This window comes from Arachis stenosperma, chromosome 2 (assembly GCF_014773155.1).
Source record: "Arachis stenosperma cultivar V10309 chromosome 2, arast.V10309.gnm1.PFL2, whole genome shotgun sequence".
NCBI lineage: Eukaryota > Viridiplantae > Streptophyta > Magnoliopsida > Fabales > Fabaceae > Arachis > Arachis stenosperma.
The window spans coordinates 59,121,737-59,145,146 of NC_080378.1; the positions used below are offsets into that span (position 1 = coordinate 59,121,737).

The 23,410-nt window shown below is 34.5% G+C and overlaps 1 protein-coding gene across 3 annotated transcripts; it reads left to right on the plus strand.

Moving 5' to 3' along the window:
* The first annotated feature begins 888 nt into the window (after positions 1-888).
* On the plus strand, positions 889-7,719 carry LOC130957426 (calcium-dependent protein kinase 1-like). 3 transcript variants are annotated; one of them, XM_057884285.1, is made up of 8 exons: positions 889-1,015; positions 1,349-2,252; positions 2,764-2,907; positions 3,012-3,164; positions 3,641-3,756; positions 5,475-5,642; positions 5,968-6,192; positions 7,319-7,719. In XM_057884285.1, the coding sequence occupies exons 2-8, from the start codon at positions 1,427-1,429 to the stop codon at positions 7,439-7,441; spliced, it is 1,755 nt and encodes a 584-aa protein (XP_057740268.1). In that variant the 5' UTR covers positions 889-1,015; positions 1,349-1,426; the 3' UTR covers positions 7,442-7,719. The 3 variants fall into 3 exon arrangements, with proteins under 3 accessions (XP_057740268.1, XP_057740273.1, XP_057740279.1); XM_057884290.1 differs by having other exon boundaries at positions 929-1,015; positions 1,364-2,252; XM_057884296.1 differs by having other exon boundaries at positions 996-1,015; positions 1,291-2,252.
* Positions 7,720-23,410: the final 15,691 nt, after the last annotated feature.

Below are 23,410 nucleotides of genomic sequence, written 5' to 3' on the forward strand. Positions count from 1 at the left end.
ATTATCAAAAGGTGAATTCTAAATCCCCGACAACGGCGCCAATGTTTCGAGGGTTACATGAAACATTGATTTGGGCCTGGACGTGAGGTCCGGATCCTTTTGTATGCCCGACTCTATGTGCTGAGGTGCCACTTGTCCGAGTTTCTCATGAAAAGGTGGGGGTGGTGCCTGCAAGAGACTCTGATATTTATATTAGTAAGGACTTTTGGCAGGCTTTTAGTAGATTAGAACGTGAATATACCTAAGGAGTGTCAGTATATTTATAGTAGAGTAGATAACCACCTTTATTAGAGTAGTTCTATCTTTATTGATGGATAACTGTTCCATTATCTTGGGAGTCTGTTAGGACCTCCCTTCTAGATGTAACAGAAGGATATCCGGAGGCAGTTACTTGTTTGGGCAAGTAGAGCTGGGCTCCTCTGTTGGTGTCCGACATCTTAGAAGAGGTTGAGCATGGGATTGAGGCCTCCTTTTAAAGTTGGGCCTTTCATCTTTATTTGGCCTAGTTTTATGTTTTAGATCACAGGAACAATTCCTATACTTTTAATTTTGTAATTAAGTTATTTTTATATAAAAAAATGTTAAAATTAATAGAATATTTTTCCTGAAATATATATGGTCAAAGATTTAGTTAAATTTTTAATTTACAAAAAATATTCAAATCATTCTAATATTTTTTATACTAAAAAGGACTTAATTATAAAATTAAAAATAGTATAAGAACTGAATTAAAAAAATATAAAAATCTAATTAAAATTTGATGAAATTATAAGAATTAATATAGTAATTAATTTTTTTTTAATATAAAAATTAATTTCTTACAAAACAAAATAAAAAAAATAAAAAACCAGCTGAACAGCCACCCTGTTGAGCCGCTAGTAATAATTACTGGGAAACTTCGATGATATAAAATATAAACCAAGAAATAGCTTGCTCAACACACGGAAAACATACACAGCACATTTTCAACACATTTTTCATGTCGTTCCTGAACAACTGACCTAGCCAAGTCAAGGTCGGCCTAAACCTCTTGCTACACTCTTATGCTTCGTTTGTTCAACTCTTCTTTGTATTGTTTCAAATTGATTCTAACAATTTTCTGAGCTTCTCTCTTCTCTTATTTTTGTTGTCTTTTTTTTTTCTTATTATTGGCTGAGGTTCTTTAATGCATAAAACTTTTTTATGTTTTTATCTGCCTAACAAATCAATCTTTTTGTTGGATGATCTTGAATCTTTGGATTTGTTCTTTTACACCAAATTTCTTGTGCACTACTATGGGGTTTGACTTAGATCAACACTATTAAAGACTTGAAGATCACAATCAGATCTTGTATCTTGTGTTTAACAGAGTCAAATGGTGTAGGCCTAGATCCAAGTTATGAAAGCTTCGCAAATATTACCACCAGAAAATCCAGTGTAAAGCACTATGGGGAACACTTGTGTTGGTCCTAGCATTAAAAATGGGTTTCTTCAGTCGGTTTCTGCGGCAATGTGGAGGTCGCAATCGCCAGATGAATTGGCATCCAATCGAGAAAGTGTAAAGGAGGAAGCAACCAATGAACCTGAATCTGGGTTGCCTGTCCAGAACAAACCTCCTGAGCAGTTAACTATGCCAAAACATGAGGCAAAAGAAAAATTAAAACCAGAATCAAAGTCAAAAGTGGAAATGGAACCGGAACAGGAGAAGAGTAAACACAGGAAACCAGCTTCTGTGAAGAGAGTTTCGAGTGCAGGGCTTCGTGTTGATTCTGTTTTACAAAGAGAGACTGGTAATTTCAAGGAGTTCTTCAGTTTGGGAAGAAAACTTGGACAGGGACAGTTTGGGACAACATTTTTATGTGTTGAGAAGGCAACAGGACAAGAATTTGCCTGTAAATCCATTGCAAAGAGGAAGCTGGTAACTGACGAGGATGTCGAGGATGTGAGGAGAGAAATTCAGATAATGCACCACTTGTCTGGCCATCCAAATGTTATTTCCATTAAAGGTGCTTATGAGGATGCGATAGCGGTTTATGTTGTGATGGAATTATGTGCAGGTGGTGAGCTTTTCGATAGGATTATTCAGCGTGGACATTATACTGAAAGAAAGGCTGCCGATCTTATTCGGACCATAGTTGGGGTTGTGGAAGCTTGTCATTCTCTTGGTGTGATGCATAGAGACCTTAAACCTGAGAATTTTCTTTTTGTGAATCAGCTTGAGGATGCACTTCTCAAAACCATTGACTTTGGATTATCCGTGTTCTTTAAGCCAGGTATTTTCTCATGGTCTATATGTATAATTGTGTTGTGATTAATCAAATGTAAGATAAAACTGCAATTTTGGTTCTTTCAATTGACTAATTAAAAGTTTTGTTCATGTCAATTTGGCAATGACTCGTGATTTAAACATTTATTGTGCAAGATTGGATGAATTTAATTTTTGCGAGCTTTGTTTAGGTCTTTGGAGTTAAGGATTTTTCTCTTTTCCTAGGATCTGCAAAAAGTCTGGATCTGGAGAACAGATGTTAGCAGCTCTGAATTATATTTATATTGTTTAATGTTCGAAATTTCTGAATTAGGGATATCTATAAATCTGTGAGTTGTATTTTGAAACCTGGGACATTGCAGATACATCGTACATGTTAATTTAGACTTGTTCTGATTATGTACTTTATCATGCTGCAAATTTTATATTGGTTTAATACTTTATTATCCAGTATATTATAAAATGATTCTCCATAGTAGAATGATTCTGTGCGATAATCTGATCATCTTTTCTTTCAGGTGATATATTTAATGATGTGGTTGGCAGCCCATATTATGTTGCCCCAGAAGTTCTGCGAAAGAGGTACGGTCCTGAAGCAGATGTTTGGAGTGCTGGAGTTATCCTGTATATTCTTTTGAGTGGAGTTCCTCCATTTTGGGCAGGTCACATACTTAGGATTTTGCTGGAAAATGCAATTTTGAAGTCGTCTTATAATATACCTTAACATATCTGACTGAATAATTGCTTTCTCATATATGTGGTGCAGAAAATGAACAAGGAATATTTGAACAGGTTCTGCGTGGTGATCTTGATTTCTCGTCAGATCCCTGGCCTGCAATTTCAGAAAGTGCTAAAGATTTAGTAAGGAAAATGCTTGTTCGGGATCCTAGAAGGCGGATGACTGCCCATCAAGTACTATGTAAATATATTTCCATTCATTCATGATAATATGATATTGGTATTATATATGACTATATGAGTTAGCCTAATATGAATAGTTAGCTGTACTCATTTAAGCAAAAAGATCATATGTTCCATGCTCGATTCTCACTTTAGTAAAAGGATATGTGAAAGTAGCTAACAGGATTGTATTAGAAAATGGTAAATGGTTATGTCCATTCAATTTTATGATAGATATTAAGATTGAAGGCCTGAATATCTGTACTATCATACGTTGTTGGAATTCCCAGAATACTTATGTGATGTTTGTGCTTGAACTATATACCATATGATTGATCTGCCTTAATAATGAGGGAAGCATATTCATTCTGCACAATAAAAGCCCAATCCAGATAATTGAACAACTGTTAATTCTGAATTTTACTTGTGACATCACAGGAAACTCTCTTTTATCTAAAAGAGAATATCTTTTTTTTGTGTTCAAATTCCCTTCAGGTCATCCATGGATTCAAGTTGATGGTGTTGCTCCGGACAAGCCACTTGATTCTGCTGTACTAAGTCGCCTGAAACAATTTTCTGCTATGAATAAACTTAAGAAAATGGCTCTTATAGTAAGTATCTTTATGCACTAACTAAGCTGTTTGACATGTGATTAGAGCTTGATATTGATGCTTGAAATGTGTGAATAGTTACAACAATTGCATTAGTTTTGGAAGTCTTTCTGATAGAAACAGGTTTGTTTGTTCTTTTTGAGCTACTTTAGCAGGTTTAGGGGTAGTAGTGCTAGTCCTAGTGGTTGCCTATAAATACTAGTGGTTAGTTAGTTTTCAATTCAGTTAGAAAATTCTGTTAAAGTGTGTTAGTTCAAGAGAGGAAAATTCTCTTAGAGTTGGTTAGATCCAACAGTGTACAATAAGAGATTGTAATTAGTTCATCAATAAAATCCCCTAATTTCTACTAGATCCTATCACTGGTATTAGAAGTCCATGGATCCTGGAAGGGGTGAATGGTACAACCGCGATCGCGGAAAATGGAAGGGAGATTGGATGCGATGGAATCGTGATTTGAAGACCTGTGCCGCGCACTGCAAGAGATGCTACAGAGGATTGATGCATGAGTGGATTCCATGGATCAGGCGCTCTGATCCGTCACGAACGGTATTCGTCGGCATCGCACCATGCTGTCGGCGGCTTGCAAGGGAGTAGAACTGCGCTGAAGCAGTGGAGAAAACTGGAACTCCTGATATTTCGTGGTTAGGACACGATGACTTGGATCGAGCGTATGGAGCAGTTCTTGTTCAAAGCGTGTGCCAGAAGAGGAGTGGCTTGCGGTGGCGATGTCCGCCGTGGAAGGCCACGTTCACGTGGTTCCAGTGGTGGGCGTGCCAATGCTGTAGTGGCAGTCCCTTTCGGTGGCGTTACTGCGTCACTTCTGGCCTGAGAGGTTGTATAGTCCCTATCAATCGCTGCTGAAGCTGCGACAAACCAGCACCGTGCAGGACTACTACATTGACCAGTTTGTGATGCACGCACGCCCGCTGCGAGCTCTGGCTCCAGAATTATTGATTGACTTGTTCTTGAATGGATTGAAGCTGGAAGTGAGTGAGGAATGCAGGATATTTACATTTCAGACAGTGGATGAACTGATGGAGCTGGCGCAGAAAGTGGAGAACCAGCACTGCGGACTGCTCATGGCCGTAGTGTGGGTACGTCAATTACATAGAACTTCGTTACTAACAAGCCGGTACTCGCATTGGCTGCAACGGGTCTGGCAAGCATGGGTGTGGGGTTAGGGGTGGAGCGTCCGAACCGGCAAGGAGTGCGGCGCCTTTGCAATAAGGAGTACAAAGTTAAACATGCACGAGGCGAATGCTTTTTATGCGACGAACCATACTCTGTAAAAACAAGGAATTCAAATTGCTGGTTGGCAGTGGAGTAAATGGAGCTCCTTTCCTGAGTTCCACCTTGGGGACAAGGTGGTTGTGCAGGGGGGGAGTGATGATAGAAACAGGTTTGTTTGTTCTTTTTGAGCTAGTTTATCAGGTTTAGGGGTATTAGTGCTAGTCCTAGTGGCTGCCTATAAATACTAGTGGTAGGTTAGTTTTCAATTCAGTTAGAAAATTCTGTTAAAGTGTGATAGTTCAGGAGAGGAAAATTCTCACCACAGTTGGTTTGATCCAACAGTGTACTCCAATAAAGGATTGTGATTTACAATCCCTAGTTCATCAATATAATCCCCTAATTTCTGCCAGATCCAATCACTTTCAGTGTGCTTTCATGGTTGCATGGTGAAAACATGTATTATGTTTCTATTAATTTTGTTTTCTCAGGTTATTGCAGAGAGCTTATCTGAAGAAGAAATAGCTGGCTTAAAGGAAATGTTCAAGATGATAGATACAGACAACAGTGGTCAAATAACTTTCGAAGAACTTAAAGCTGGCTTGAAAAGATTTGATGCTAATCTTAAGGAATCTGAGATCTATGATTTAATGCAAGCAGTAAGTATTTATTCTTGCTTTCATAAAATCGATAGCAGTAAATTAAATCCAAAAAATTATACATGGAATAAGCGTAATTAGGAGGAATTGAGATTGAATATCTGCTTACAATTGCAAGCATGATATATATATATATCAAATAACAAATAACAAATACGTGACCAACTGACCTTTTCTTTTGGTATCAAGACAATCCAATGGAATAGATTTTAGCGTAATTGTATATCAATAATCTCTTTTAGATCTACACCATTAAATTATCTTGGTGCATTTATGTCATTCCTTTTGTCTAATAGGCTAACTTAAATGTCTAACTCAATTGCAGGCTGATATAGATAACAGTGGAACAATTGATTACGGCGAGTTCATTGCTGCAACCTTGCATCTTAATAAGATTGAAAGAGAAGATCATTTATTTGCAGCCTTTACATACTTTGATAAAGATGGAAGTGGTTATATTACCCAAGATGAACTTCAACAGGCTTGTGATGAGTTTGGCATTGAAGATGCCCGCTTGGAAGAGATAATCAAAGAAATCGATCAAGATAATGTAAGTAACTAATCAGTTTCCAATTATATATATCATAGTTCGTCTTTGTTTTGGTTTGATTATGAGAAACGTGCTACTTGACTTTCTTGTCCATTTTGTTTCTACATCTTTCATGTCTACATTCAAGAGTTCTCCTACCCCTGCCACTAGATTAATAGGAATGCAGATAAGTTTTTGGGTTAAATTTTTTATGTGTCTAACATTAGCAATCTGTGGCTTTGTTTTTTATCTTTGAAATTTATCTTGTGGTTTTGGCACTTCCTATTGCCATCCTACAGAAACACGCATCTCCAAGTTTATGTGTATATGAGATAACGTTAGGGACTACTTTTTCTTTAAATAATTTTTGGATCAAAACCACAACAAAAATTTTAGAGGAATCAAAACCATATATCTTTGGTTTAGCCCATATAAAAAACTTAAGCATTTTCTTATAGGGCACTAATAACTATTGTAGTACCTGTGAAATCTTTTCAGTGTTAAAATTTGGAGCAGAAAACATGTCGTAGAGCTTTCTACCAGTTTGGATCCTCCAAAGCGAGGGAGCGAACTGTCCCTAGATCGATAATTTTATTTTAAATGAGTTCACAGAATCAATCCAAAAGTGATTACTCCCATACTTTACCAATTTACATTTCTGATTAAGAAGATACTTGGCTTGCATCTATTATCTGATCCTTTACAGTTTTGGAATGCTAGTAGGCTAATGTGCCCTTTATTTACATTCTATGAGAACAGAGAAATTCATTGCATTTGAGATTTTTTTTTCCTTCATATAATTTGGCTTAGATTATACAAAGTGAGGCTCCGGTTTTTATTTAACTCAACTTATCTTCACCATCAATAAGGCTGGTAAACTTGATACCCATCATTTCTCTCTTCCCTTAGAGAACGAAGAGAAATACTTGCACAATATTGCAGCTCATTTAATGCATATACCAGGGACTTTAGGCCTTGTTATTATTATTATAGTCCCTAAATTTTCGGAGTAAACATCAAATGTACTCCTTAGATGAAGCATTCATTGGTCTATCCAGTTTTTTCTTAGAAGTTGAACACATCGACACCTGAAGAATATGCTTCTATCAAGTTGTGGCTGATATCAACTCTGGTTAATGGAATGCAGGATGGGCGCATAGATTATAATGAGTTTGTGGCCATGATGCAGAATGGAAGCCTTCCCATGGTTGGTAGAAAGGGCGTAGAACATAGCTTCAGCATTGGTTTCAGGGAGACATTAAAACTATAAATTTCATTCAGTATTGCGATTTCGTTCATTTATTTCTTCGTTTTTTTTATCAAGTTCCTCGTTACCACTCTCATCCCACCGTTTTCCTTTGAAGGTTCAATGTTTTAATGCACAAGTAATGGTTGATCGTATTGGGGCCAGTTGACTCTTGAATTACGACGGCTATTTCCTATTTGTTTATTTAGTTATGGATAATCGATTTTTGTAATTAAAAGAATGTAATGAACAGAATGATCTTGGTTTACTTTAGTGCTGTACAGAGAATTGATTATTTTTAACTGATTCCGTTGATAGAGTGCAAACATACTAACCATGTTTTTTTTCGGAAATATTAACGCAGCCTGAAAACATAAAACTATTTATTTAACTTGCAAAGAAAACGTCTACAATGTGACTACTCACTAGTTATAAAATGTAATTAGGGATAAATTGAGCTAAGCCCAGTGGTCCCGAAGTCTATTCCAATAGTATAAGTGGTCCCAAAGTCTATTCCAATAGTAATAGCTGCATTACAATTTTAATTTTAAAACAACAATAACACTAATAACTTATCCTTTAAAACTTAATCTTATTTTTCTAGCAATCAAATATAAAAAATTTTACAAATGCCCGATTATTAAGATGTTATATTCTTTTGGTTTTATAATATATCAAACTATTTTGAACTATAGAATTTGGGATAATAGTCAAATTAATCTCCAAAAAAAATAAGTTATTTAAATTTCATCTCTAAAAAATTTTATCAATTAAATTTGTTTTTCAAAGATTATAAATTAATTATATTTGTTCTTTTGTCACACTATTAATAATTTTCATTAACGGTTGATAATGTAAAATATAATATTTTTATTACCAAAATATTACGCTTAAGTTACAGTATATTATATGTATTTATTATATTATTTATTTACATATTATAGGAGCTTTTAAAAACGAAACTTAAAATAGAGTAAAGTTTTTTATCCATACATTCCAAAAATTCAACCATAATTCCGTCTATGTTACACTTGCGGTACATAGTCGGTCCCAAGCCCGGATAAAGGAGGAAGGTTGTGTTAGGTCTTTGGCAACTAATATAAAAATATAGCTGAACCCCCATAACATAATAAGAAAATGAACAAATACTACAATTCAAACAACTACATTCATTGTCATAAATAAAAATACATCAACTATACTTCTATACATATACTTATATATTTAACGTATAATACATAAAAATAACTAAATACAAGTATATTCTAAATTTAACTACTGTACTGTACTTCCAGGGCTTATCGACCCCTCAAAAGCTTTCTTATTCATTTCATGAAAAATGTAAGGATATAAGGAGTTGAGAACTAAACCATGCGATCTCAATAGAAGTTTCAGAATTATCATAAAAAGATATAAAATATAAATTGCTTTATAGGACCTGATTAATGCTTGTTTTATGAATCTTTTTCTTGTAAATTCTTTTTGTTCTTCTAAACTTTTAGAATTCAATTGCTATTCTCTTATAACTCATCCTCTTCAATACCATTTTCTTCTCTAAATTACCTTTTTCTCATAATTAACCAATTTAATTCTACTACTGTTTACTTTTTTTTTTTCCGATCATGGAACATAATATTCACGTTCTTGTCCTTTTCAAATCCATCATCTGGTAACTCCCTTCCTTGAAACATTACAGCCCATTCCCCTACCTTTACTAGAACCAACTATTCCTAAACAATCACACATATTCTAATTATTCAAGTACAAACATACAGACAAATAACTTCAAGTAATAAGCAAATAAATGTGGTATGATGCATATATATTTTCAATCTTGGTTATGAGCTCATGTGTCAATTATCACCAAGAACTCAACATATTTGATAGCTAACTCAGAAATAATGTCTTTGTTGTGCAATCCTAGGAGGAAACATCAAAACTTCAAAGCAATCTATATATTATAACATATAATTCAAGGAGTGATAAACCTATATTTTATGATGAATTTTTCGGTTAAAAAGAGTATAATTTATCAATTTAACTTGCACTTATTCATTGTAAATGCATGATTTTGTGAATTTTCTCCTACTTGTACTTAATTGATTAAAACATGCTTTTTATGCTTTAAAAGTGTCAAATTAATTCTATTTTTTATCCCATTCGATACCGTGAAATGTTTGTTTGAATGATTTAAGATTTCGAAGGCAAGGATGGCTTGAAAAGATAGAAGAAGAGCATACAAAAGTAGAGAATTCATGAAGAAATGAAGATTGTGCAAAGCTGCCAATCGTGCATACGCATCATCCATGTGTATGCATTGTAACACCCTATCACCCTAAGTTTTACCTCGAGCTGGCAAAGGGCGACAAAGCGCCACAACAGTTCTAAAACTCATACAATAATATATAATCAAAGAATGTAATATACTAGAAGCCCAATGAAGGAATAAAAGCTCAAAGACGCAAAAACACAGAGATACAAAAGCGTGAAGCGTTCACACGTGACAACTAAACGCATAGGTACAAAAGATAAACAGGATAAATAGAATAAACAAGTATATATATATATATATATACAGTATACAAAAGAGGACTAGTCACAGCCTGCGGAGTTTAGGCCGACTAGCCAAAATAGAAATACAGCAGAGTTTCTAAAAGTTAAAACAGTTACATCCTGTCGCTCAAAGTTACGCCTCTAAGGTATCACGATACAATATACAAAAGTGAGAGCTACATCAAAATGAACACAATACAAAAGAGAGCCATCCTCCGCTCTGTCACCATCCGCAAACTCACCGAGGTGGGTTGCGACTTGCATTTGAAAACAACAACAATATATGGTATGAGAACCGGAGGTTCTCAGTATGGTAACATTGCCCAATAGATAATATATAAGGTTTTGGGGAGCCAAAGGCAATCCTAGAACTTTCCACATGCATAAGATTCAAACTTTGCAGTATTTTAATAAAAATTCATAAAAGGGTTATCTATTCTTAAGGATTTTCTAACTAACAAAAACACCGCTGTCCCACAGCCTTTGCCAACCTATCCTCCATGCGATCCCATCACCATCACCTACCGAACCTCTCCAATCCCAGTAGAAACCACATATAAATACAAGTAAGTAAAACACAAGTAATATACATATACAACAGGAAACACAATTAGCAAGTAAGCATGTTATATACTTAGGAGGCAATGGATGCAAGTAAGAAAAACAAGCAAACACATAGAAGATGCATATGATGAATGCCTGTCCTATTGGGCGTGATATCACTTGTTGGTTCAACTGCCAACTCGACACATCCCCTTGGAATGTCGCCTTTTGGTCACGAATAATTGGTACCCCAGGGATATAGTTCCCAGCCCACTCTTGCGACTCGAAAGGATGCGAGCGGGATCCTCAACCTCAAACCTCACATTTCAACATAAGTGAGATTAACCGCCATTCTCATGCCGGCGCCGTAATATCGACAAGCAGGATTAACCACCATCTTTGTCAGTCGCATAGCAACTTACCAAATCTCAGCATATCAATAGTATATAATCAGACTCAGTGATCACTGCTCATATAGCACAATTTCTTTAATACTCATCTCATCAATTTCCAACAACCTCAATCATTCATTTGTCTCGATAAATTATCATCTCAAAACTCCGCCAATCTACTAAAGTCATTCCATCCACTGAACTTTCTAAGTGTAAGCCACCGTATTCTAAACTCATTAAGAGAAAATATCTAATTGAGTTACTTAACCCATCCTTACTACTCTCAAAGCCTAATTACTAGCTAAGAGTCTTAAATAGTAATTAAAGAAGTTTAGAAAGTTAGAGGAACTGTTGAACTTTCAAAAAAATAAGTTTTCAACAAAACAGGGGTCATGCGTACGCATGCCCCCTGTCCGCATACGCATGGGTTAAAATGGGACAAAGTCGCGTATGAATGTGATGTAGAGATTAATGCCGGTTTAGAATTTCTCAATAGAAAAAAAAACTTCATTAAAAGCATAGTCCAAACCGAAGAATAACCCTCAATCAATTTTTAAAAAGATTGTCACAATACAAACAAAAATAATTAGGAGTAGAATTCCGAGTCGTTCTCTATAGAAATTGTAATCAAGTGCTCAATTATTGGCTTTGAGAAAAATCAGGAATTGATAGCAATAACAAGGAATGTAAATAATAAGGAATTAAAGAAACAAACAATAACTAAATATCAAAAGTAATTAAACTATGGCAATAAAAGAAATTAATTAAGAAAGCTCTTGTCAAGGGTTGATGGTCAAGGATCACTATCCTTGTTACTAACCACAACATGATAGTCATAAAGAGCAATCTCACTTCGTCAGGGGCAGATTTATGTTGATGAATGTGGGGGTAAGTGCCCCCAGTGAAGTTTAAAATTTTTTAACTAATATATAGTAACAAAATTTATTTGTCCCCACTATATAATTAAATTTGACTCAACTATAATTAAATTTCACTCATCAACTTCAATTATGTAAAAATAAATGGTAATTCAAAATTTAAATGAATTTGTTACAATAACATTTAAAAAGAAGGAGTGAAATAATTATAGATTTGTTATTTTATAATTGCAACTAATAAATAAATATAAAATTTGAAAAAATCTGTTTATATACTTAGTGAATATCACTATTGTGCCATATATATATATATATATATATATATATATATATATATATATATATATATATATATATATAATTATTTGTTCAAAATAGATGTAACTACTAATTTAGTATCCAAAAGATTCAAGCAAAGACAAAATAATTCTGGAATGATTTGAAAATTGCAATAAGAATAACTAATAAATATTATATTTATTAAAAATGAAAAAAATCATATTTAACAAAAAACATATCCATTTAATCTAAATTATTTTGTCAACCTTTGAATAAATGTTTAAAATATGCAAAAAAATATTTAGAGCAAAATTTGATCTCTAAATTTTTCTTTTTTATTTTTTAAAAACATTTAGTCATTCACAATTAAAAAATTTTAAAAAAATTCACTTGACATCAAATTATAATTTTTTAAGAATGAAAAGATCTTATTATTTTAGTATTACTTGCAAAATATTACATCAAAATATGACATTTAAAATTTTTTTTAGAATATATATATTTAATATATATATCTAGTTTTTTGGGTCTTTTTTTTAATATATATCTAGTTCTTTGCAACTTTTTTATATTGACTATTAAATAAAAAATGGTTAAATAAATAATAATAATAAAATAAGAAATCAAAATAATACTATTTATTACTAGTGTTTTTTATTTAAGTTAATTTTAGTTTTTTCTGAGATAACATCAGTTGAAAAATTTTTTTTAAATATAAATATTATAAAGAATCGATTTCGTAATCATGAGAGATAAATTTTTAAATAATTATTTAACAATATATATATAAAAAGAGAGACATTTGATTGTATTGACAATGAAAAAATTATTTAATCTTTTCAAAATATAAAACCTAAAAAAATGAAATTTAATTTTTATATTATTTTTTAAATTATTATTTTAGTATTTTAATTTTTTGGTTAATAATTTAAAAACTAATCAACTTACTAACTGAATTAGTAAAAAATTAGCGTCAATTGAAACAAGATTAATTAAAATCACTAAATTATCAATCAACTTAGACATTAATAACTCAAGGTCACCCAAATTACGAACCTAAGCTAAAAATACAAAATTCTACTCAAAAAACAAAAAGATACATTTTATCAAACACTTGCAATGCATGAAAGAAAAAAAAATGGTAAATTACAATAATAATAGAATCTAAACTACCAATTGAACGAAAATAGTAATAATAACTCAATCAAGCATTAAGAAAACACAAAACATCAAATTGCATTAAATGTAATTAAAATTAACAAGAGTTCATGAACATAAAAGCAACAAAATAGAGGAAATTAACAAGTAAGACTTAAGATGCTAGAACAAGATAATATAAAGCAAATTAAACTAAAGTAAGATCAAAACCTCAAACTAGAGAGAAAACTAAGATAAAATCCTAAAATTCTAGAGAAATGTTGAGCTTCTCTCTCTAGAATCACCCAAAACATGATAAAAGCCTACAACTATGACTACTTAGTTCATTCTCCTTCAATCCTTGGTTTAATAGTATCAGAAATGAGTTAGATTGGGTCTAAAATGGACTAGAAATCGCTGATCACGTGTTGCATTAAATGAGGCACACGCTCAAATGCGTGCGTACACAGACAATGTTTGCGTACGCACACTCAACTCTATGTCCACTATAACGATCCAATTTTCAGTATGTCTAGATCATACTGGAAACTGAGTGCTACCAACTTATCGTCCTAATTATTATCTATTACTTTATATATGAGCATGATTCGTTGTTAAAAGCGTAGTTATTTTACGAGGTACTTTTTTTTAAACGTTTAAGTTGACAATCATGAACATACACTGATGATATCATAAGTAACAACAAGATAAGTAGTTAAAAGTAAACACACATTTATATATATACATACATCTCAAGCATTTGACAACATTCAGTCATTCAACCTTTATTAGAACATAGATCTTAATTAGGACACCCCTATAAGTAACTACGTAATAACTATATACATATATACATACAACATCCCAGTCCTTGACCTGTTCAAAAAGTCCCTAAGCTGGTACCCAGGCTAGCCTAGGCTCTATACTCACCTAATATGTAACACCCTAACTTTTAGCATATCATGATCGTACCAAAAGTAAGGAGTTACTAACCTGTTTTCTTTTATTATCTGTTTAATATTGAGCCTTTACGTCGATATCGCGTTTCAGTTTTTTAGAAAATTCCAGAAAATTGTTTTTTAGTAATTAAAATCATATATCAAAGATCTTCAAACAATAATAATCACATAATTATTAATAATAATAGATGTTATACAATTAAATTCAATATAAAACTCGAATACAATACATATCCCTCTGGATAAAATAAAATCTAAAGCAACAAGGGGAAGGGAACTCTATAAAAACAACAAGAATCACAAGTAAATCTACTAATTGTCCGCAGCATCTTATTGAATCTTCGAACCTGTATCACTGAAAGAGTGAAAGATTTTGGAATGAGAACAAACCACACATTCTCAGTAGGGAATGAAAATACCGTAAAAGTAATGAAATAAAATGCAAATAATTAACTTTACTCAATAAAACTATATTTTTACCAAACTCTTTGAAAATACTCTTGGTTTTACTTTAGCTAACTAATTACCTCTTTATAAAATCATTAAACTCAAAACAAATTTTAAATATAAAACTAGTCATATTACCCATCTATGAGCCACATAATTAATTCTTAGTCAAAATGTCAATTCGTAATCACTTTAATACATTCACAAACTAATAGTACAAGCAAGAGATTCAATTCAATATACAAGCAAGTCACAACAAGACAAACAACATAATCACAAAGAAATAAGACAAGCAAGCGCAATTAAAAGAAAATGTACAAATAACATGATGCATGTCTATCCCTAACGCAGGCCATGAGCTCATGTATCGGTTGCCTACCCGCTCCCGATATTACCCAGGCACGAGTTCCAGATATGGTTTTTCAGATGCATACAGTGTGCTTATATAAGTCTTACAGTTAAGCCGCATATAATGTGACTTTCAATGTGCTTACATCTGGAAAACAGTTCTCAGTGTGTGGGTGTTCCCACTATACATTTGGCACTAAGGCCCAAACAAATTCACATCTGCTCTTTTGTGACAGACATTCCTTTACTTAATATATTCATTTAATCTTTGTTCTTTGCTCTCATGTGGCAGAGATTCCTTTAATTATCTCTTTTTTCTTTATTTTTCGTTCTTCTTTTCTTTCTTATCAAACCAACTCAAAACATAACTTAAAGCAAAATCCCTTCTCAAAAGATTGAGTTTAAAGCATTATACTTTTCTTAATAAATCGAATTGAAAACAAAATTCTTTTTGTAATAAATCAAAATCAAATAATATTCTTAAATCAAATTCACTTTTAAATAATACTTTAAATAAAGTCTTACAATTTTATATAAATTTGGCAGTATTTCCTCTAAAATTCGGGCTTAACCACCCTTACAGGTTCCCTCTTTCTCAACAAATCATCAGCTCTTTTCATCAGTAGTTATCATAACAATAGATTCTCAATAAACAACTCATCATAAACTAGTTTAACGACTATCATTTTTTCATCAGATAACATTCAGAATTTCCATCGACCATTCTTTGAAAGTAGCCCAGTATAACGTCAAAAGTTATAATTAATTTCCTAAAAATCAGCCTTTAACCTCACACAATTTCGTTCACTATTAAATTACTAGTTCGTTTTCAAAACTACTATTTTTATATTTAAAATTCCGGTTTCAAGAAAATTGATTTAGTAATCAAACTTTAAATCCTTTAACCCTTTTCAAACCCAAACCTAATTAGTTATAAACCAATATTAACAACCATCATAGTGTCATCAAATGAACAATTCAATAGCAACCAATTTGACATAATTAACTAAAATCAGAATTTTCAGCAATTCTAAAATAATCAGAAAATCCATAACAATCATCATCCTTAAACACAGCCACAAATCCATCTCAACATAATTTCATCACATTCAATCATATTCACAATCACCAACAATCTCAATTTGGCCAATTTTTATCAATTAATTAAACAAGACAATTATAAATTATTTGCAGTTACTTACTAAACTTCAATGGCATTCATAAATTAAAACAGTTAATTTTTAAAATAAATCCCATGCCTCAGCTCGTCGAAACTCACAAAACCTAAACGTGTTAAAACCCGTTTTTCCTTGCGTCCTGCAACAGCCACAACATTTGACCATTTCTAAAGCAACAATAGCGACTTCAAACATGACATGCAAGCACCAATACTCAACCCTATGGCAAATAACGCCGCAAAATCCTCAGTAACATATAGCTGAATAGAGACTATAAGAGTTTCGAAGGAGAACAACTTACTGCACTAAAAAAGAATCGAGATAACTGAACGGCATCAACCCCCCGAACAACTCTAGTGGATTCTATCAGCAGCGGTCAAAACAGCCCATAGGGTTGACGGTGACGCAACTCCATCACCGGCGACCAAGAAACACGACGATAACGTCTTCCCTTCCTTAACGACATACTGTCTCGGTCGGCCTTCATCCCCCTACGGCGGACCAAACGTGGGCAGGACGAAGCTGAACGGCGGCGGGTCTTCAGCGGTAGCTCCGCTCCTCGGCGACGTCCTCCAACAACAGCAACGTCATCGGCGTAGACGAAGACCCTCCCTTCTAGCGGCGGTAGCACATCCTTCTCTCTCTTTGCGATTCTCTCTCTCTCACCTCCAGTGACTTCGACGACCGCGCGTAGAGAAGACAGTGGCAGAAGCGATGGAATGAATCTGCTTAGTGGTGGCGCGATGGCGGCGACAAGGGCTAATGGCACGACGGCGGCGACGAGGCCTAGCGGCGCTAGCGCGGTCCCCTTCCTTCTCCCCCCTCTCCTTCCTTTCTCCTTCTTTCCCTCCCCTCACTTAGATATCTCTCTCTTTCCGTTTATTTCTTTCCTTATTGTGGCTGCATGTATGTCTTGTGTGTGTTACGGAAGAAAGGGAAGGGGGTAAGCCGGCTAGATTTAGGATAAAAATTAGGGTTAGGGTTTTGTGTAGTTAGGTTTAGAGTAATTTGGTGATTTTAATAAAAATTTGGGGTATATAGTAATTGAAAATCCTTTTTTTTAGTCCAGCACTCATTTATGAAAATTACTATTTAATTATTAATTTTCAAATAAATAGAGATAGTCAACTTAATTTCTCTTAAAATCATAAAATAGAGTTCAAAGTCTAATTATTCAAATTAAACCATATATCTAAAATCCTCATTATTATTATTATTATTATTATTATTATTATTATTATTATTATTATTATTATTATTATTATTATTATTATTATTATTATTATTATTATTCAAGCTTTCAAATCATTAATAAGAAAATATCCAATTAATATAAAAGTTTCTGAAAATAATATCCTGAATAAATAAAATAAGTCATAATTAATTTATTATTTAATTTTTAAAAATTTGGGGTCTTACATCTTACTCCACTTATAAAAATTTTCGTCCTCGAAAATTTAACGTAATACACAAAATAGTACCTAGTTTCAACCCTTTACTTTTTAAACATTTGATGGAAAAGCAAAAAGTCTTAACATATAGATATACATACATACAGTTTCAAATAATAGGATTCTCATTATAGAGATATAAGGGTATAAGTGTGAGGCTTGTAGCTCAATGTAAACGATTACAAAACAGGCTGGCGTTAAAACAACGTGGTTAATGTTCACAACACTGATTTCGTACTGACTCCAGATATTAAATTCCCTAAACTTCAACATGACGTAACCTCACTATTCCCATCCACACTTTGTCAAATAAATCTTCCGAGAATTTTCAACATCATCCATCACCTCACAACCTAATATGGTAACATGTCCAACATCCGCAAACTCTTTTGCGTGAATCAAACTCCACATTTTCCTATGACGTCGCAAACTCATAGCCTTTACTTTCCGCATCCACAAAACGCATACCAAAGAACTAACACATCGCTCGCTATACCTAAAGATTGCACGTGGTACTATACTATTCTCGAATTTACCCAAAAGGATACAAGCAAACATCGAAGAACACAATCAAGTAAGGATACGCTTTAGAGGTAGGACTTGAAATAAGAGAAACAATCACATTCAAGAAAGGTAGAAGAACAAAGAATCTAAGCTGGCATATGCAGTTAAGATCATCGGGAATGCATATGAATAAAAGACAGGGTTGGAGAGGAATCAAGTTATTTTTCAAGAAAGAAATCTGAAACAAGAATTTCAAAGTAAACCATGAAAGAACAAAATACGCAACCAAGTAACCTCGAGATGCAACCTCTAACATTTCCCAAATCCCGCAACATGTGTTGCCTATTACCTCTATTTTGTCCATGACAATCCATTAGTGTTCCCATATACATAAATCATTAGTATTAAGTTGGCCAGACTTAATACCAAGAGGAATGCAATGGTAAGCTAACAGCATTACTCAACAGATAGTCATACATATAAAATCTAAACTCTTATTATCAGAGCAAGTCACTAAGCATGACAGACACTCAGAGTATGCAATGAAACATAGTCAGTCCATTTCCAAGGCTCTAACAAGAACAAACTATTCTGATACCATAATGTAACACCCTAACTTTTAGTTGTCATGATCGTACCAAAAGTAAGGAGCTACTAACCTGTTTTCTTTTATTATCTATTTAATATTGAGCCTTTACGTCGATATCGCATTTCAGTTTTTAAGAAAATTCCAGAAATTGTTTTTTAGTAATTAAAATCATATATCAAAGATCTTCAAACAATAATAATCACATAATTATTAATAATAATAGATGCTATACAATTAAATTCAATATAAAAACTCGAATATAATACATATCCCTCTGGATAAAATAAAAGCTAAAGCAACAAGGGCGAGGGAACTCTATAAAAACAACAGGAATCACAAGTAAATCTACTAATCATCTGCAACATCTTATTGAATATTCGAACCTGTATCACTAAAAGGGTGGAAGATTTTGGGGTGAGAATAAACCACACGTTCTCAGTAGGGAATGAGAATGCCGTATAAAATATCCGCTCATCAAGCATATAAGTATTGGGAAGCTAGCATGACTATTGTTGCTCAATTGCATTTTGATTTTTTTAATTGAAGTTTTCATCTAGGACATTTTATGAAATTTTTGAAATCATAAAGAATTTGAAGAAGCAAATGCAAATAAGGCAAGAAAAGAAAAGGGAAAGAATGAGAAAGTTGAAGGCTCTGAGTACCAATGACAATTCATTTGTCAAGTACTTATGGTGTTTATGTATCAAGCAAAAAGCATGAAAATAAAACATTTAGAGTCAAGGCTAGGCTCAGGTGCAAAGCACTCCCTCAAAGCTCAAGGCTCTAAGCATAAATGATTAGAGAAATAAAGACAATAAACAAAATGAGCTTAAAGAGTCCTCTAATTAAATGCTTGTGGTGCTTATGTATCAAGTGATAATACTTGAGAACAAAGCATTTAGAGTCGTAGCTTTGCTTTCAACAAATGGTGCAAAGCACCCAAAAAGCTAAGCTAAGAAAAAAATAAAAAACTTGTTTCAAGGTAGGAACATAAAGAAAAAAATTTCATGAAATGAGCTAGATAGAAGCATCAATCATTTGAATCTCTTTTGTGATTGTAGCATGCATAAGAAACTAGCCAACCATGAACATAAAAATTGCTACTCTTCTCACTTTAGTTTGTCAAAAATTTATTGCATGATTCTTTGTTTGCTTGAGGAGAAGCAAAGTTTAAGTTTGGTGTTGTGATGACTGCGCATCATGTTATATTTTTCTATGCTTTTTCATATCAAAATTTAATTCATTATGTTTAATTATTGAGTATTTTTATGCTTAAGTTGTATATTTCTTTGATTTCTTTGAATTGTTTAACTTTGTAAAAATGGTGGAAAAAGAAGCAAAAAGCACAAAAACAAGCCCAAAAGAAGAAAAGAGGAAATTTTGGGTGTGCCAAAGAAGGCGTGGCACGCTAGATCTAAATTTCAGAGAAGGTAGGAAGTTGCATTACTATGGGTGTGTTGCATCACTATGGGCCTGCCACTTAGTGCTTTGGGCGTGGCACGCCAAGCTTGTGAAGCCAACTCTCATCAATGGGCGTGCCACTTGGTGCTCTGGGTGTGGTACGCCAAGCTTGTGAAGTTAAGATCTCAAAGAGGGCGTGCCACATGGTGTTTTGGGCGTGGCACGCCAGGCCAACATTCCAGCAAAAAAGATTGAATGAAAGGATTGGGCGTGGCATGCCGGGGCATATGCCAGCCTGACCTCCTCCCATTCAAATGAACATATTTTGAGCTACAAAGCACCAAATGAAAGGATTCTAGTGCCATTAAAAAGTAGACATCCAGAACTTTCCAACCATATATAACACTTTATAGTGGACACTAGAATTGAGGAAGATATTGACCCCAAAAACATAAGAAGTACAGCACGTCCCTGCAAAGATACAGCCTGATCTCTTCATCTTCAAAGGAACATAACTTAAGTTGTAGAGGTCTAAATGATGCGCTATTTGTGGAGTTGAAAAGGTGACATCTAGAGCTTTCTAACGATATATAACATTTTATAGTGGACGTTAAATATGGAGGTGAAAAAGACCATTCTTTTAGCGTCACAATCTGGGTGTGTCTATGGGTGTGCCAGTGGGCGTGGCACGCCAAACTTGGGCGTGACACGCCAAACTTGGGCATGACACGCCAGCTTTACTTTCACAAGGGGTGTGGTACGCCAAGAATGGGTATGGCACACCGGGGTATTTGACAAACTGACCTCTTCACCTTCAAATGAGCATAACTTGAGCTATAGAGATCCAAATGAGATAATTCCAGCAGCGTTAGAAAGCTGACATCCAGGGATTTCTAGCAATATATAATACTCTATAGTTGACATTCATTTTTGGGCCAAAACATGTCCATTCTTCTAGCGTTGCAAGATGGGTCTCACTCTTAGGAGCAATTTCCAATAGGAGTGGCATGCCAATTTCTCCTTGCAGCCTTAAACTTTCAACCAAGCCCACTCCAACTCTGATTCAAGCCACAATTGCCAACCAATCAAGACCATAAGAAGCATCTAGAATAATTCATTTTCATTTCATTGTAATTTGCTTTTAATTTCATTTGAGTTTGTAATTTAGGATAGCTATAAATAGGACCACCACACACACATTGAGGGAATTATTCTGGACACAATTGGAGGAGGGGTCTTCGAACTCCCTCTTCTCACCCACACTTATCTCCTCTTCCACTTTCTTACTTGTAAATATTTTATCTATGAATCACTAGCTCTTTCTATTGGGAAAGAGAGCTCTATTTCCATTTGATGGATTGATTGTTTTTATTATTCTTCTTCTATTCATCTTTCTTTGATTTACTAGAAAAAATTTCATTCTTCATTCTAGCATTCAATCATCTTGGAAAAGAGATTGAATGAACTTGGGTTTTATGTGAACCTTGGAAGAGGAATTATAAAACCATGCTTGAAATTTTTTCTCACATTAAGTGGATTTGGGTTTTGGGATTAGATAACTGACGCTAGATCTACCCATTACTTGGATCCATGAAGATGTGTGATATAATCAGGGAACAAGTTTCATCTCTCTTCATGAGCAACTAGACCAAGAAATTGGCTATTGATCAAGATTGGGGAGATTGAGTTATCAAGGAATTGGGACTCAATCACTCATGATTGTCAAGAGGTCAATGAGTTGCATGATTGAAGATGAGATGAAATAAATTAATCCGGAGAATGCAGTATCTCTTGATCCCAATGTTTATTTTATCTTTCTATCTTATTTACTTTATGGTCATTTACTTTCCAACACTTTACTCTCTTGTACTTTACATTTATGCCATTTACTTTCTTGCACTTTATTGCTTTTCTTTACTTTTATGTCATTTACATTTCTTGTTGCTCATCATCCAATTATGCTTGTCTAACTAGAATAATCAATCAACTATTGTTTGTTTAATCCGTTAATCTCTGTGGGATTCGACCTCTCTCTATTGTGAGTTTTAACTTGACGACTATTCATTATACTTGCCGAAGAAATTTTTGTAGTGATACATTAATTTCGTGATCAATAGTCGCACACCATATCGAAACAGCGGATGGATGCCCAGCTGTTTGGGTGCAACTGTAATAGGGCCACATCACACCGGTTCAGAAGAGAGATGACAAAGGGAAAGAAAGGGAACCGAACCCCCAAGTTGGTGAACATGGGCTTGTACACCCACATCCAATCGGCCACTGGGGGATTATCCATGTTTATATGACAAATGTGTTCCTGATTTCCAGAAACGAATGCCTCATAGTGTTCCTACTCGGGACTGCCTCCACACAGTAGATCGGAGTTATGGAATTCCTAGAGCTCCTTGAGTGTTATCTTGGAAGCTGTATCCTTAACGTCGGAGGTGACCCAAGAATAACGATCTACGAGAGCTCTTGGGATGGGGCGCTGCGTCATACCTACAGTGAGGGCACCACTTAAAGTTAAACTCAGGAGCTGAGGTCAGAAAATTAGAGGAGACGAAGACTAATGCTACGTTCTGCTACGTCTCTATTGTACACTAATCTGTGATCAATTAGAGGTAAAAATCGATTTTCCTAATGGTAACCCCCTGTAATCTACCTAACAATGGCATGCTCAACCCAAAGAAGAGCAACCATTAACAATGAAAAAGGAATGCAGCGGTGATGGCAAAAATAAAAGCAGAACAATAATCGTTCATAAAAAGATTAAGCTAATTAAAACTTACCAGAAAATTGAGGAAAGAAGAGAAATGAACCCCAGGGAAATGCAGCAGGAAGGCCTTGTGCCAATTGAATCAAGAAAGAGGAGAATGACGGAATCAGTGAATATAGTGAATGAAGAAATAAGGAGCGAACGGGGGGAATACGGAATAGTAACTGTCAGTGGAAAGCGCAAAAAGTCAGGGACAAAATAGGCTTTTCCCCTAAATTTCAAATAAGCCATAATGAGAATTTAATGCTCGACACAGGAATCAAGGCGACACTTCCTGTAACAGAAGAGGGAAACTCGTGCGTTGGGGGCATGGACCCCACCACGGACTCCCGACCCCAGGAGAGCTTGATCGAGGCAGAAGCAAGTAGATTAAATGCGCCAACTACGAGCTTTTATGCCCATAGCTTGCACGTTGGGGCACTGTTCCGGCCTAACCCACCAGCGGCCTGGGTCCAGGCATGAATAGTCGACCCGATGGGTCAATCGACCTGAGCCAGGAGGTGACCCGCACGTCACCTCCTCTTCCACGTGGAACCTGGATAGCTAGCAGAAGCTTCC